At 36.3% G+C, this 15,923-nt stretch overlaps 1 protein-coding gene and 1 long non-coding RNA gene across 24 annotated transcripts in view; one reads left to right on the forward strand and one right to left on the reverse strand.

Annotated features, from left to right (window-relative positions):
- ROBO2 (roundabout guidance receptor 2) overlaps nt 1-14,209 on the forward strand; it is a 1,407,887-nt gene extending 1,393,678 nt beyond the window's left edge. For 9 of the 22 annotated variants that reach the window (XM_051859425.3, XM_089330660.1, XM_089330659.1 and 6 more), the window contains 3 exons: nt 2,264-2,536; nt 4,753-4,953; nt 10,405-14,209. In XM_051859425.3, the coding sequence (XP_051715385.1) occupies nt 2,264-2,536; nt 4,753-4,953; nt 10,405-10,406 (476 nt within the window). In that variant the 3' untranslated portion in view covers nt 10,407-14,209. The remainder of the gene's footprint in view (nt 1-2,263; nt 2,537-4,752; nt 4,954-10,404) is intronic. The other 13 variants (XM_089330662.1, XM_089330665.1, XM_051859438.3 and 10 more) reach the window with 5 other exon arrangements.
- LOC149126949 (uncharacterized) overlaps nt 1-15,923 on the reverse strand; it is a 223,534-nt gene that overhangs the window by 26,283 nt on the left and 181,328 nt on the right. For both annotated transcript variants that reach the window (XR_016232374.1, XR_016232375.1), the window contains exon 4: nt 4,727-4,845. This is a non-coding gene — a long non-coding RNA (uncharacterized LOC149126949). The remainder of the gene's footprint in view (nt 1-4,726; nt 4,846-15,923) is intronic.

A 15,923-nucleotide genomic window follows, 5' to 3' on the forward strand; every position in this document is an offset into this window, starting at 1 on the left:
ATGTCAAGATTATGCTGACGGTTTGGACAGCTTGTAGAATAAAATTGTTGTTAACTGAGAAGAAACTACAGAGAAAATATATTTCAGAGATTGTCATTGAGAACTTAGTTCCAATGTGTGAAATTTGGGAAGTTTGCTAAATATGTAATCGAAGTGTTTGGTGTAGATTTGGTTATCTAAGTCTACAGTTCATAGGAAGAGAAAGGCAATCTGGAGAGATACTTGCATTTAATTTCATCGTGCTTCCCTTTTCTTACTTAATAATGAGTACAATAATGATACCTGTGCCATTGTGTGCCTGACAGTGGCTAATCCTGAGTAGGCCAGTAAGAGATTCTTTAGTGAATTGATTTGGTTGAAATGAATCCACATGGAAATGAATAGTAAATTTAATTTAAGTTAATGTATTTGATTGTATACTTTATTTTTCCAACAACCATTTTAATTCTATCTTTTTCAATTTTTTAATTCATGGTGTATGCAATATCTTTTCTTCTTAGAGATACAAAATCCAAGGCTATTATTTAATTATCAAGCTATATAATTTTTGATTGAATTAAACAGTAATCAGAATTTTAGCTGGCATAAGCAGATGGCATTTTGGCCATTTTAAAAATTAATCTGCCCTAATGGAGAATAAAAATCAATCACAGTATCTGTTATTTTGGAAACAAACATAATAATTTCTCCTCACTGGCAGTCCAAGTTCAATAATTCACATGAAATAATTCATTTGAATTTATAATAATACGCAGTGAGAGAAGTCAGTATTGAATGGAAAGGAAACACTAAGATCATTTTATTGCCCAATAAACAGATTTCCTCAATATTGGGTCAGTGCACTGTTCTAGTAGAAATATTCTGAATGCAACCTTGTCATCCCAGAGACCTTGCTGCCTTCCATACTTAGTAGTATGAGGACATCCAGAAGAACTGGAATGCTGCTCCAGAGAACTCCCAGAGCAGATGCTGGAGAGCAACATTACCAGTTTCATTGTGGATAATATCATTTTGTTCTTCCGTAAGAACATAACGCTTGTTAAGAAAGTCTTTAACAGGAACATCTTAGCCTTTCTTTAGTGAAGCTACCTTTTTTAAACACAGATCTTAATGCTTTTCCTTTTTAAATTCCACAAACAAAATGTTCTTAGAAATAAGAGTACATTTACAATATGTACTTGCATGGGTAATAATTGCACATGTTATATATAATATCCTCTACTATAGAATATATTATATATGGTGTTAGTTCTTATGAATAATAGAATAACCAAAACTCTGAAGGTGAGCAAAGATGTAGAAGAAAATTTCAAAATCTTCAACAGTGTAATTTCAGAGCTAGTATAATACTTAGGTGAGAAAGTGACAACTATGGTCTCACAACAGAAGACACTCAAAATAGAAAGGTAAGGATCTGAAGAGCTAGTTAAAAAGAACATGAGAAATTAGCTGATACTTAAACTTTTAATTTTTTTCAAATCTGGTATTTAACTTGAAAAGCTTTTATAAAAATTATCTGTTCCACTAAATCTCAAATTTCCATGATACATTATCTACTGTAGTACCATAAAGCATATTCAATCTGTACCCTGAACATTGGTTATTATTAAAATTAATAATAATTGAAAGATTATAATATATTAGTTGTAACTCATTAGCTAACTTATGAAATGAACAGCCAGAATTAACTGTCAAGCAGAATGTTAATTACATTTAATAAATGCTGGCTTAATCCTTTGCCTGTTGCTAAATGTGCCACCTACATGGATAAAGGCAGTCATACATTGCATATGATATGGCCTATAGTTCTTAATTTCCCCAGGGTGTTAGTGCCCACGGAGATGGGCAGGAAAGCTTTGGTTCTCCCTAGGGCCTTTTAGCACAGTTGCTAAAGTTTTTAGTGATCTTGTGTCATGGTGTTTCTGCTTGGGTGGGTGGGAGTGAACATAGACTGCAAATGGAGAAGCCAGGAAGTGCCCTTTAACCTTGAATGTGAGCCTCAATGTGCAATTGAAAACACTGTCCACATTTAGCAGTTGGAAAAAACCAGTCAGTTTTATCTCAAAGATGCTGTGACCAAAAGGCAACAGAGAGGTTGATAATCTGCATTCTGGATATCAATAGTTGATTTTTACTTTTCTAAAATTTCTTTTGCATGGCTGATAACCTGTATGATGAGGGCAAAGATTTTCTTCGACTTGAACTAAAACCTGTATTTTTCATTAAATTCTAGTCCATTCTAAATATTATTCAAAATTTTTAGATCTTCCACCACCACCAGACCCCCCACCAGGTCAGGGTTTAAGGCAGCAAATAGGCCCGAGCCAGCATGCTGGTAACGTGGAAAACTCAACAGAGGGAAAAGGAAGCTCACTAGAGAGACAACATGCAGCCAACTTAGAAGACACAAGGAGCTCCTTGGAGTGTCCAGCTAGAGCCTCCCTAGACTGGCAGCGACAAACCCAAGAGTGGATAAGCTCTACAGAACGCCAAGAAGATATACGGAAAGGCCCACACAAACAAGGTGTCGGAACAGGTGTGTTCTGCACGGTCCCCAGGAAGTGTGGACTGTTACCAATTTCTTTCCCTCTACCAGGTATTTTAGAAATGGCAGTTATCTAAGGGCATCTGAAATACAATTGCCTTATGTCAGTAACCGAGGTTGGAATTCCCCAGCAGAGCTCACCAGCACATGCCTTAAGGTGAATTCCAATGAAACCTTCCTCGGGTTAGCCTCTTCATGGGGTCTTTGAGCTTCAGAGACTTCCAAGCCTCATCAACAGTGCCCAGGAGACAATTTGATTCTTTTGCTTTTTAATATTAGACCAAGTACTTTTAAAACTACTACGTGTCACCTTTTGTGTCAATCTAATCTTGGTCTTCAAGTAATTTGTTCATTTTGGCTGAAGTAATGAGTTGATTGCAAGGAGGACTCAATGCAGTCGTATGGGTGAATTAACTGAAATTATAGATTTTCAACTAAATGAATAATCACAGAATGCTCAAGCTAGGTTAAAATGGACCTGTGCTTTCTCCAATTGAATAAACACAGTTGATTGTTAACACTGAGATGGGAAAGCTCCTATTTAAAAATCAAGCTTCCTGGAAGTGTTGCAAAATAAGATACATGGTTATTGGTTGAAAAAAAATGTTTGGAGGGATGGGCAATATGTGAGACTGAGGTAGACATCCACTTTCTGGAAGATCTCTTCTCACTTTAGATTGCTTTGAGTGTTAACACACACACACATCCACAACTTTTGAAATGTTTTCTTTATTCATGTACTCATTGGGACCCAATCTTTTCTAGCTATGTTTTACTCTCATGAATTTTCCACAATTAGGTTATGGAATTCAAGTTTATTTGTGCAATTGCCAAAGGATGGTAATTTCAGTATCTAAATTTAGTGATCTAGTCGGGGGGGGGGGCAAGGATTTTCTTCAACTTGAACTAGACCCTGTATTTTTCATTGAATTTTAGTCCATTCTAAACATTATTGAAGATTTTTAGATCTTCCACCATCACCAGAATCCCGACCAGGTCAGGGATTAGGGCAGCAATTAAGGCTTTTAGAGAAAAGCCCCCGTGATCCTTATCATTAAAGACAAACTAAGGAGAGAAATAGTATGTTTAGCCCACATTTTATTGATCATCTAATCACTTAATCATAGCCCATACTTGGAAAGAAAAAGCAGAGCAGAGAGGTTGATAGAATGGGAGACAAAAGAATAAAGAGAATTTTTTTTTAATTTCAAAGCATGAAATTATTATTTAATACTATGCATTGAGATTTTTGTAGAGACAATACATAAAAAGAATACTAACAATTATTATTATTATTATAAAATGTGTATTATATATATTTATATATATTTATAATATTTATATATTTATTATATATATTATATTTATTTATATATATATTATATATATAATATATATTATTAATATATATATTAATATATATTAATATATATAATATATATAATATAATATATATTATTAATATATATATTAATATATATATTAATATATATATAATATATATAATATAATATTATATATATATAATATATATAAATAAATATAATATATATAATAAATATATATATTATATATATATATTTATATATATATATTTATATATATATTATATTATATATATAATATATATATAATATATATATTATATATATTATATATTTATTATATATATTTATAATTATTATAAAAATGTGTAGGTTTTTTCTTTTAACCCAATGTGAAGAATATTATATTTGTGTCCCAAGAGAAAACAGAAATATAAGAAGTTTACTTTATAGTTCTTCATCTAAATAGAGAAAGTTTCACCATCATGTAAATTAAAACAAAAAACCATGTTCCTTCATACTTAATGGGAAAATTAAACTGGAGCCTTGTGGAACTCCAGAAAGTATTCTGATATGCTTTTGCTAAGCAAACTATGGTTCATTGGATGCAGTGCTGTTTTATAATGAATTTAAATTTTACAAATAATATATAACAATGTACACTTATCCCAAGATCTCTTTTCATTTAATCCTGCTTCAGTTCCTATTGTAGGAAATGTTGTTTGCACATGGAAATTCCTTTAATATCCGGGACTGATTACAACTCATGATTTCCATTTTACTAAAGAAAGAAATGGTAAAATAGTCTCTGAGATCCACATTTTTGTGCTTTTCTGCCACGGGCAGTACGACTTACCCCTTGGTGTTTCTTTTCTCTTTCAGAGGAGGCCTTGGTGCCCTACAGCAAGCCCACCTTCCCATCTCCAGGCGGCCACAGTTCATCAGGAACAGCTTCTTCTAAAGGATCCACTGGACCTAGGAAAACCGAGGTGATGAGGGGAGGCCACCAGCGTAATGCCAGCGACCTTCTGGACATGGGCTATATGGGTTCAAATAGTCAAGGACAGTTTACAGGTGAATTATGTAAGTGCTTTAAGAGGCCATTGTGATTCAGAAAGAATATTTTATTAATAATAGTGCCCTATTAAATGAAATCCAAATTAATTAAAAGCTTCCTCTATTAAAAAAAAATCCTGATTTTGAACAAGTTTTGGCCTTACTTAGACCTTTGCTATTCATAGCTATTAATTAAATATTTTTGGTATTTTAAGTGCTTTTCTGCTTGTTTTTTAAAGTCATTTTTTTAAAAGGTTGAGTTGTTTTATTTGAAAGTCAGAATTACAGAGAGAAATAGGAAAAGACAGAGAGAGATCTTCCATCCTCTGGTTCACTCCCCAAATGGCGGCAACAGCCAGAGCTGAGCCTGTCTGACGCCAGGTGCCAGGTGCCAGGAACTTCTTCCAGGTCTCCCATGTAGGTGCTGAGGTCTGAGCACCTGGGCCATCTTCCGCTGCTTTTCCAGGCGCATTAGCAGCGAGCTGGATTGGAAGTGGAGCAGCCAAAACTTGAACCAGTGCCCATATGGCCTGCAATAGCTTTACTCATTATATCACAGTGCCAACCCATATTTTGTTTTTAAAATAAGAGTATTTGACAAGCAGAGTGACAAAGAGAAAGAGCAGTAAAACAAAAATCTTCCATCCATTAATTCACTTCTCCAACTGATTGCAACGGCTGGACTGGTCCAGGCCAAAGTCAGCAGCCCAGAACTCCATCTGGATCTCCCACTTGGATGGCAAGGCCCAAGCACTTGTACCATCTTCCACTTCTTTCCTAGGTGCATTTTCAGGGAGCTGGATCAGGAGAAGGATAGCTGGGACTTGCACCGGCACTCTGATATGGGATGCTGGAGTTGCAAGTGGCTACTCAACCCGCTGCACTATACCCAGCCCCTCCAAGTTTGTTTAATACTGTTAAAAAAAAAAAAGACTTTAAATCAGTTAATCTGTTAAATCACAGTTAACTGTAACTGACAATTAGCAGTTAAAAATAATCTGCTTTGTGGTTTTCTTTGTCTTTTTTTACTCCTTATGCCACAAAGAAGACTGTGTGTGAAGGAATGTCTCTCCTGTTAGCTGGGTTAGATAATGCTGGCTGTAACAATCATGCTAGATGGTTTTCATCTGGGATATAGGGTACAATGATGCTGGCAAAGTCTCATTAAATACAATTAGCACTGCCTGAAAACCGATTCTGCCTGTTCGTTTCATGAGTTAGCTAATGAATTACAACTAAATAATCTTGTAATAGTTTTTTTTTTTTTTTTATCTTTTATTTAATGAATATAAATTTCCAAAGTACGTCTCATGGGTTACAATGGCTTTCCCCCCCATACCATTCCTCCCACCCACCACCCTCCCCTTTCCCACTCCCTCTCCCCTTCCATTCACATCAAAATTCATTTTCGATTATCTTAGTATACAGAAGATCAGCTTATTATACCTTAAGTAAGGATTTCAACAGTTTGTTCCCACACAGAAACATAAAGTGAAAAATAATAGATGATTTTTTTTAAATGATGATGAAATCAGATCAGACCTATTGTCATGTTTAATCCCAGTGAGAGTCAAGTTGAGAATTGATAGTTTCTTTTTTTTTTTTTTTTTAACAGAAGATCAGTTTAGTGTACATTAAGTAAAGATTTCAACAGTTTGCACCCCCATAGAAACACAAAGTGAAATATATTGTTTGAGTACTCGTTATAGCATTAAGCCTCAGTGTACAGCACATTAAGGACAGAGATCCTACATGAGGAGTAAGTGCACAGTGACTCCTGTTGTTGACTTTACAAATTGACACTCCTGTTTATGGCATCAGTAATCTCCCTATGCACCAGTCATGAGTTTCCAAGGCTATGGAAGCCCTCTGAGTTCTCCGATTCTTATCTTGTTTAGACAAGGTCATAGTCAAAGTGGAGGTTCTCTCCTCCCTTCAGCGAAAGGCACCTCCCTCTTTGAAGACCTGTTCTTTCCACTGGGATCTCACTCACAGAGATCTTTTTGCCAGAGTGTCTTGGCTTTCCATGCCTGAAATACTCTCATGGGCTTTTCAGCCAGATCCGAGTGCCTTTAGGGCTGATTCTGAGGCCAGAGTGCTATTTAGGACATCCGCCATTCTATGAGTCTGCTGAGTATCTCACTTCCCATGTTGGATCACTCTCCCCTTTATTTATTCTATCGGTTAGTGTTAGCAGATACTAGACTTGTTTATGTGCTCCCTTTGACTCTTAGTCCTTTCATTATGATCAATTGTGAACTGAAATTGATCACTTGGAATAGTGAGATGGCATTGGTACATGCCACCTTGATGGGATTGAATTGGAATCCCCTAGTATGTTTCCAACTCTACCAATTGGGGCAAGTCAGCCCGAGCATGCCCCAAATTATACATCTCTTCCCTCTCTTATACCCACTTTTATGTTTAACAGGGATCACATTTCAGTTAATTTTCAACACTTAAGAATAACTGTGTGATAATTACAGAATTAAACCAGTCATATTAAGTAGAACAGACAAAAAAAAAATACTATGAGGGATAATGTATTAAGTTGTCCATTAGCAGTCAGGGCTATGCTGATCAAGTCACCATTTCTCATAGTGTCCATTTCACTTCAGGAGGTTTCCTTTTTGGTGTTCAGTCAGTTGTCACCGATCAGGGAGAACATATGGTATTTGTCCCTTTGGGACTGGCTTACTTCACTCAGCATGATGTGTTCCAGATTCCTCCATTTTGTTGCAAATGACTGGATTTCGTTGTTTCTTACTGCGGTATAGTATTCTAAAGAATACATATCCCATAATTTCTTTATCCAGTCTACCATTGATGGGCATTTAGGTTGGTTCCAGGTCTTGGCTATTGTGAATTGTGCTGCAATAAACATTAGGGTGCAGACCGCTTTTTTCTTTATCAATTTAAACTCCTTTGGGTAAATTCCAAGGAGTGGGATGGCTGGGTTGAACGGTAGGGTAATCTTGTAATAGTTTTAATAAGTAATAACCAATGCTCAGGTCGAATATGCTTTATAATCCTAGAGTAGATGATGTATCAAGGAAGTTTGAGAGGCCATTGCTGTGGCATAGCAGGTAAAGCTGGTATTCTGCAGGTCTGGTTTCCCATGTGGGTGCCAGTTCAAGTCCCAGTTGCTCCACTTCTGATCCAGCTCTCTGCTATGGCCTGGGAAAGCAGTAGAAGATGGCCCAAGTCCTTGGGCCCCTGCACCCTGGTGGGAGACCTCAAAGAAGCTCCTGGCTCTGGATCTGCGCAGGTCTGGCCATTGTGGCCAACTGGGGAGTGAACCAGCTGAGGGAAGACCTCTCTCTCTGTCTCTGCCTCTCTAACTCTGCCTTTCAAATAAATAAATGAATCTTTACAAAAAAGAAAAAAGAAAAATTTGAGATGCAGCATAATAGATCATTTTTGGAAAAGGTTTTAGAATTAAATATTGGATGTGCAAACATTGAAGGGTAAAGCATCAGCTAATTTCTCTATCAGAAATGCCTTTTGGTCATTTAAAAAAACCATCTTAAGATTTCACTATGACTTCTTTCTTGCTGCTCATTTTTTTTCTTTCTGGGAATAAACATTGAAAAATTGATATTTGATTTTACTTAATTGGTAGCATCTTGATTATAATGTACTATGTATTTATATTTTTGAATAACAACTGGAATATTGGTAGCTATTCTATTTTATAAATATAAAAACTAGATAGCAATGATAGGAATATCACAGTATGTCAAATTAAGGTCATAGTGGTTAAAACACTATTTTAGAATGCTCATGTACCAAATGGTTATAATTGGGTTAAATCCCTAGCTACAACTTCTAACTCCAGCTCTCTACTAATGCAGACCCTGGAAGGTAGAGGTGATGAGTTGAGTAATTGGGACACTCTGGCTCCTGACTTTGGCCTTGACCTGGCCATCTAGAGCGTAAACAGAATATGGAAGCTCCCTCTCTCTCTCCCCACTCCACTTCTCAAATAAATAAACTATTGAAGTCTTTTGTCTTAATTCCATCAGGAAATTTACCAATTGCCCTATTCAAAGGAAGAAGCTGAATATTTGCTTTTGCCTCTTTGAATTCATCTTAAGAAATACCATTGAGAAAACAGTTATAGGTTCTAATATTCTCAACCACTCAACTGATTCTATGACCTGAGAAAGCAAAGTTCCTCCAGAATCTATTTCCTCATGTTACAAATCAGAATTCCTATTACGTGCACATCACAGATCAGTTGAGGGATTGTGAGAGACAATGAAAAGAGAACTACTTCCAGGTATGGAGTCATGACACAGCAGGTAAAGCCGCCGCCTGCAGCATTGTCATCCTGGGTTTCAAGTCCCTCTGCTTCACTTCCGATCCAGCTCCCTGCTAATGCACCTGCGAAAGCTGTGGAAGATAGTTGAAGAGCTTGGGCCCCTGCACTCACGGGGTGGAGGAGGGGGCAGAAGAATCTCTTGGCTCCTAACGTAGGCCATTTGGGGAATGCACCAGCAGATGGAATATCGATCTGGATCTGATTTATCACTATAGTTAGCAGTCGATAATCTGATTAGTGATTGGTATAGATTTGTTTATAATTTTTAATAATATATTTATTTATTGGAAAGGCAGAGTGACAGACACTGAGAAGCTTCCATCTGCTGATTCACTTCCCAATTTGCCTGCAAGTTGGTATCAGTTACAGGGACACAAGTATTTCAGCCATTGCCTGCTACCTCCCAGGCACAATTGTGGGAAGCTGGATTAGTAGTAGTGAGGACAGGAAGCAGGCACTCCGATACAGGATGTGTGTATCCCAAATAGCTTACCCTGCTGTGCCACCATTCCCACCTCGTAAATTTTTTTAGGATTTTTTAATTTATTTGAAAAACAGAGTTGCAGAGAGAGATCTTTCATCTACTGGTTCACTTCCCAAATGGCCACAATGGCTGGAGCTGAGCCTATCCGATCCGAAGCCAGAAGCTTCTTCCAGGTCTCCCATGTGGATGCAGGAACCCAAGGGCTTGGGCCATCCTCCACTGCTTTCCCAGGCTGTAGCAGAGAGCTGGATCAGAAGAAGAGCAGCCAGGACTCAAACCAGCACCCAAATGGGATGCCAGCACTACAGGCATGCAGGCGGTGGCTTTACCTGCTACTCCACTGTGCCGCCCACCCCACTCCTGACTTGTAATTTTTGACTTGTAGCTCCTTGGATTTTTCTTTATCTTATATTTTGAAATATGGACTCTCAAAGAGCACAAAATAGCTCTTCCTGGAGTTTAAAGAACCTATTTCTACAGTGTTTGTTGTTTTTTTTTTTTCTTTCCCTGTTAAGTTCCTTCAAGGAAAATTGCTTAAATTCACAAACTCATAAAATCTGTTTCATGAACTTCTCTTCATTTATCACCTGCATGCTTTGTTCAGGATAAATGGAATATTTTATTTCAATGTAAACTTCATTTCTGATTTTTTTTTTAAATCTCTTTTTAGAGTAACTGAGAGGAGACATACGAAGCTGCTCTGAAGGACCATCAGGTCCGAACTCATGGAAGTGATGACACTAAACAGTGCAATGAACAATTTCTTTATTTATGTACTATTGAAAGAACTGCAAATGCAATGTAAAGACACACAGCCACACATATCCCACAGATATTTTACTTGTGTTCTTCTCTTAAGTACACCACCCACCTTAAACTCTTTCTTGTCAGGAGTATATAAAAAAGAAAGAAAACTCGCCCTCCAGGAACAAAAGGATTCCCCTCTGTATATAATTTTTTTGTGCATTGCTATGCAAGCTCACTCTTTTTAGCTCGGTTCATATTATTGTCTGTTCTTCTTGGTCTGTTGTACTATATGTGAATTAATAGGCTGTGGTGCCATATATTAACTTTTAATTGTGTAACTTTTATGTTTAAATTTTGCACTGCAATTTTATTTGGTGATAAGCACAAATCTCTACTCCTCATGACATGAAGAAAAAGACTGAATGTGAAGGGAGTTTCTGTACTGTAAGCTGGGTTGGATAATGCTGGCTGTAACCAATCATGTTCGATGGTTTTCATTTGCGGTATAGAATAGGAAGATGCAAAGGAACTATGGTGTTGGCAAAGTCTTCTTGGAACGTTAGGGACTGAAAGGTGGCTTTTACTATTGACAAAAGCAGGGGTCAAAAGAAGGAAGTTGAAGTCTTTAGACTGAATATGCATTAAAAGACACAGGTAGTAAAGATGTACTAAACTTGCTAAAATACAATAATTACAGTTTTATTCAGAATCGGCTTTACCGGTCATTGTGATTGACCCATCTGAGAATTGCAACAAGCAAAAGGAAATTATGGTATTGCACAAGAGCTGTTATTTAAATACAGTTTTTGCAAATGCTAATTCTGAATTACCATAGTTAATCTCTCCAACGCATTAAGTCAGAAGATAAATTGAAGTTCCCCAAGGAAACAAGCAAAATGAACTCTAGAATATCTAGCAAATAGTTGAACCATTAGGACATACTCGAGCTGCTTCCAAGTGTAAACTCTATTGGAATATCGTGTTTCATCATTCTAATACATGTACAGTATACACTAGAGGATAGAGCTGCATCACTTAAATTCTTGATTTTCTTAAAAAATACTGCAATCTATCAGCAAGTCTGTTGCATTTGATTAAGAAGTCAAGTTGATACCACCAAATATTTAGCCAAATTGTAAGTGCTTAAAAAAGCAGTGCTCAGAGTATGTTCAGTTCTCAGTAAGTAGATTTATTGGAATATTTTATGGTACATTCTCAGAAATTGGCTACCAACTAAAATACAGCTGACCCATTTTTTTGAATGAGTAAATTGGAAAGAAAAATTAAAAAGGAGAAAAATGCATGTTTATACACTTTTTAAATAAAACCAAACCTTGTAAGTGGACATTAATGACAGCGTCCTGCCTCATTTGTTTTCACGACTTTGAAAACAAGAAGTTCCTGCACATCAGTCATGTATGCTCAAAATAAATGTGACTTTGAGAATATGTTAGCTACTGTACATGTATAGTCAACTAGTCATGTAGAAGAGAACCTTCCTGAGATTTCCACTTGTGACATTTTCCCGTGTGCTACCCACACAATCTGAAATTCAGTTTCTGTCTTTCTCCTGTTTTTCTTATGATATGTTTAGTAGTTGGTATTTGGAAAAATATTCAAGGTCATGATCAGGATCAGTTCTAAAGTAGGTGACCCCTTTCGAAAGACAACTCACACTCCTTGCGTTATTGGTTCAGTCACCGATTTATGCCATGTTGTTATATCGAAAGATTACATAGCTAAGTGATTCCACCTTTTTACCTGAGACTGCATCAGCACAGGCAAGCATGCAATGCCATGCTCATTAAGGGCCCCAACAACTTCTTGGTGCCATGTAGTTCATTTCTTCATTGAAGGGAAAATACATTCTGTGACACACTTATTAAACCCTTTATCAACTTTTCTACCATTAGTGCCTGAACTTCAATGCAGTTTGATTTCTCTGGGACAGTGACTGGCGGGGGAGAGAGGGTTGCAAAGTTTCTGGAAAGCATGAAAATATACTTAGTCACACCTCTGGGAGGTGAGGGAGTCCTTTTTTTTTTTTTTTTTTTTTTTTTAAATTTATACAGTTCCTTGCTTTACCTCTTTCTATTTGAAAGCAAATTCTTAAGATCTTTTATTCATTTGTGTTTCTATTTTATATTACCTCTGGAACCCTATTCAGTCTAAAACTTTAGTTCATTACACACTTGGCACATAGCCTTTGACCTTGACATCTGTAGATGATTCATCAACCAAATTTTCAAAAATGAAATTTGCATATGCAGATGACTTTTGGAATAACGAGGGGCATAGCATCATACTTCCTGATTGTCGGCAGTACTAACACTTAACTGTTACAGTTAGATTGGATCAGTGCAGACCTTATCACTACTTGGAATGTTCTTTAAGAACAATCCTGTTAAATCTAGCTGTTAATACATTGGGCAGTGAAATCATATACTTCAAAGGATCATCTTCACAGATAGAGCATGAGATAATGCTCTGGCTAACCAAACTAATTCTGGATCACTATCAGAAATCAAAAGCCTTTGTTGACTTGTTATATGTAAAAAGCTACTGGATAGAAGTCAGAATCTCAACAGAACACAAACACGTATGAAAGACATTTCTATGATTAAATGAATGTGACTACAAATTCTCAGAGCTCACTCTTCTGCAGATCTAAACAGAGGCCTGCAAGAACCTTCAGAAGGAGGATCTGGGTGGGAGGGAATGTAAAGCTATCTTGTACTGCCAGGCAACATGGCTTCATTCACAACAGAGAAACTATCTTTTGGGAAAATAACTGTATCAGTGTCCAAACTCAGGTATGCCAGTGTATGCAGGTGGAGTCGCCCGACTGCTCCTCCAAATCTTTTCCATACCATGTTATAAATAAAGTGGGAGAGTTCAGGAGCAAAAAAACAATGGATTCATTCACAAAATGAATGAAGAACATTGGAAAATAGAGACCAACATGTAAGGTATCACACAACCAAAAAGGGAAGTCAAATAATTGCAAGTTTTCTTGCTTTGACTGACAAAACAGATTTAATGGTGTTCTATGTCATAGTTTAATGCTCTGGGTATTTAAGTATATTCTCAATGGGATTTAATAGTTTGTATGTGCTTTGGTGGAAAACCTTTCAATTTCTCTTCAATAAATTTATGTGATTTTCCACTGACAATATGGTGATGACAATACCAATATGCTCTAAATTGTGGATTATCTCCACTGGAAAGTGATTGTGTGTCAGTATTAAAGATATGCAGAACCATAACATTCACTAATTTGTTCATCTGCTTCTGTACATTGTGTTTATAGAATTTCATAACAAGAATTGGTGTAAAGCAACATGTGTTTCCACATTATCTTTGAGGTGAAGTTACTTTTATTTTGCTTCTCTATAATGTGTACTTCAGATGAAACACCGTATTTCTTTTTAAATGACTTTCAATTTACTAATTATTTTAACCTCATAATTTCAAAGGCATTTATTGTGATTTTAAAGTGTGCAAAATAAGGGATTTTTGTGGCCGTGGGTAGACTTTTTATACTTTGTTTTATAGATGGATTTTTTTTAACTGTAGTTAAAGTCACCAAACAGCGTCCAAAATCTTTATGTGTTTCATTTGATGTTGTTAGAACAGCAAAGAAATTGGCATAAAATTGGTTAATAGTATTGTCAAAATTGTGTATTGTGTACTCACTGGGAAAAAATAAAATATATTCACATTTCAAATTTGTAAAAAAGCCATTTATGTAAAACTAACTTGCTTGTAGACAAACCAAAACTAGACCGTTCTGTCACTTTGAGCCTTTTACATTCATATTTTGTGACCAGAGGCATTCTCTCATTCCCTTATTTAGTTGTAGACTGAACTAAGTATGAATTCGTATTGACTTATTGGTAGTCACTGGTGACAGTAAAAAGAAGCTGAAATTATCAGTCCCCCTCTGTCTGCACTAATCTCCTGAACTGTTGGCTTTCCCATACCAGAAAGATCTGTTTACGTGTATATTTGGAAAAGTGTCTCACAGACTGAATAGAAAAGAAAACTATCCAATTGTGATATACTTAATAAATATTTCATTCTTTTACACTGTAAGTTACAACTATATTTCTCTAAAATTAAAAGAAGTAATTGCTGTCTTCTTTAGTAAAGGCAGTATAAAAGCATAGAGGAAAAAAGGAAAATTAATCCTGAAACATTCACTTAAAAATCTTTTTAATGGCCAGCATTGTGGCACAGTGGGTTAAGTTACCACTTGCAACACCAGTATCCCACATCAGAGTGTGATAGGCTGCTTTGTTACAATGCTAGTGTGCCTGGGAAGACAGAGAAGATAGCCCAAGAACTTAGGCCCCTGCCACCCATGTGGGAGAGACCAGGATGGACTTTCTGAATCCTGGCTTCAGCCTGGCCCAGCCCTGGCTGTTGAGGCCATTTGGAGAGTGAACCAGCAGATAAAAGCTCTCTCTCCCTCTCTCCTCTTACCTGCTTTTCTCTCTCCCTGTCTCTCCAATTCTCTCTGATTTTCAAATAAATAAACCTTAAAATATTTTAAAAATACATGTTAAATGAACTATATTAAGAATTTAGATAATTAGAATATTAGAATTTAAAAAATAATTTCACATTAATACAATATAATGACCATATGTGATATAAATGTTTAAACTATATCAGTGTATCAACATGAAAAATTTTAGCACTGCAAAACAACCATTGCTTTATGGAATTTATATATAGTATGAAAATATTCTTGGGGCACAAGTATTCAAAATAATCAGAAAGGATGATTAAAATCATATACTATTGTGGGGCTTGCATAGTGGCATAGCAGGTTAAACTTCTGCCTGTGATGCCAGCATCCCATAAAGGCAGTTGTTCAAGTCTTGGCTGCTCCATTTCTGATCCAGCTCCCTGCAAATGTGCCTAGGAAACCAGCAGAGGTTGGCCCAAGTATTTGGGCCACTTCCACCCATGTAGGAGACCCAAGTGGAATCCCAGGCTCCTGGCTATGTCCTGGCCCAGCCCCAGCTATTGTGGCCACTCTCTATATAATTAGGGCTCTCTATAGATAGAGAGATAGTGTGCTTTCTTTCTCTCTCTCTCTCTCGCTCTCACTCTCTCTATTTGTAATTCTGACTTTGAAATAAATCTTTTTTAAAATGCACTATTCTTGCTTGAGTATATATTACTGAATTCTCTATTCTCTCAAGTATATAGTAAATACTAGTGTATTTTGCTACAGAAAAATGTATCCATGTTACAGGAGAGTATTTACACATTTAATAACATCAATGTGTGCAAATTCATTTTTACTCTTTCACAGAGGAGAGAACAAGGTTCACAACAAAATTCACTTCACAGCAGATGTGAAATACAATAACCCAGTAACAAAAAAGCAAGCTTAAGAAAACAAAAAAAAAAAAAAAAAAGAAAGAAAGA

The sequence above is a fragment of the Oryctolagus cuniculus genome, chromosome 4 (genome assembly GCF_051225735.1).
Source record: "Oryctolagus cuniculus isolate XC-2025 breed Fujian yellow rabbit chromosome 4, ASM5122573v1, whole genome shotgun sequence".
Classification (NCBI taxonomy): Eukaryota; Metazoa; Chordata; class Mammalia; order Lagomorpha; family Leporidae; genus Oryctolagus; species Oryctolagus cuniculus.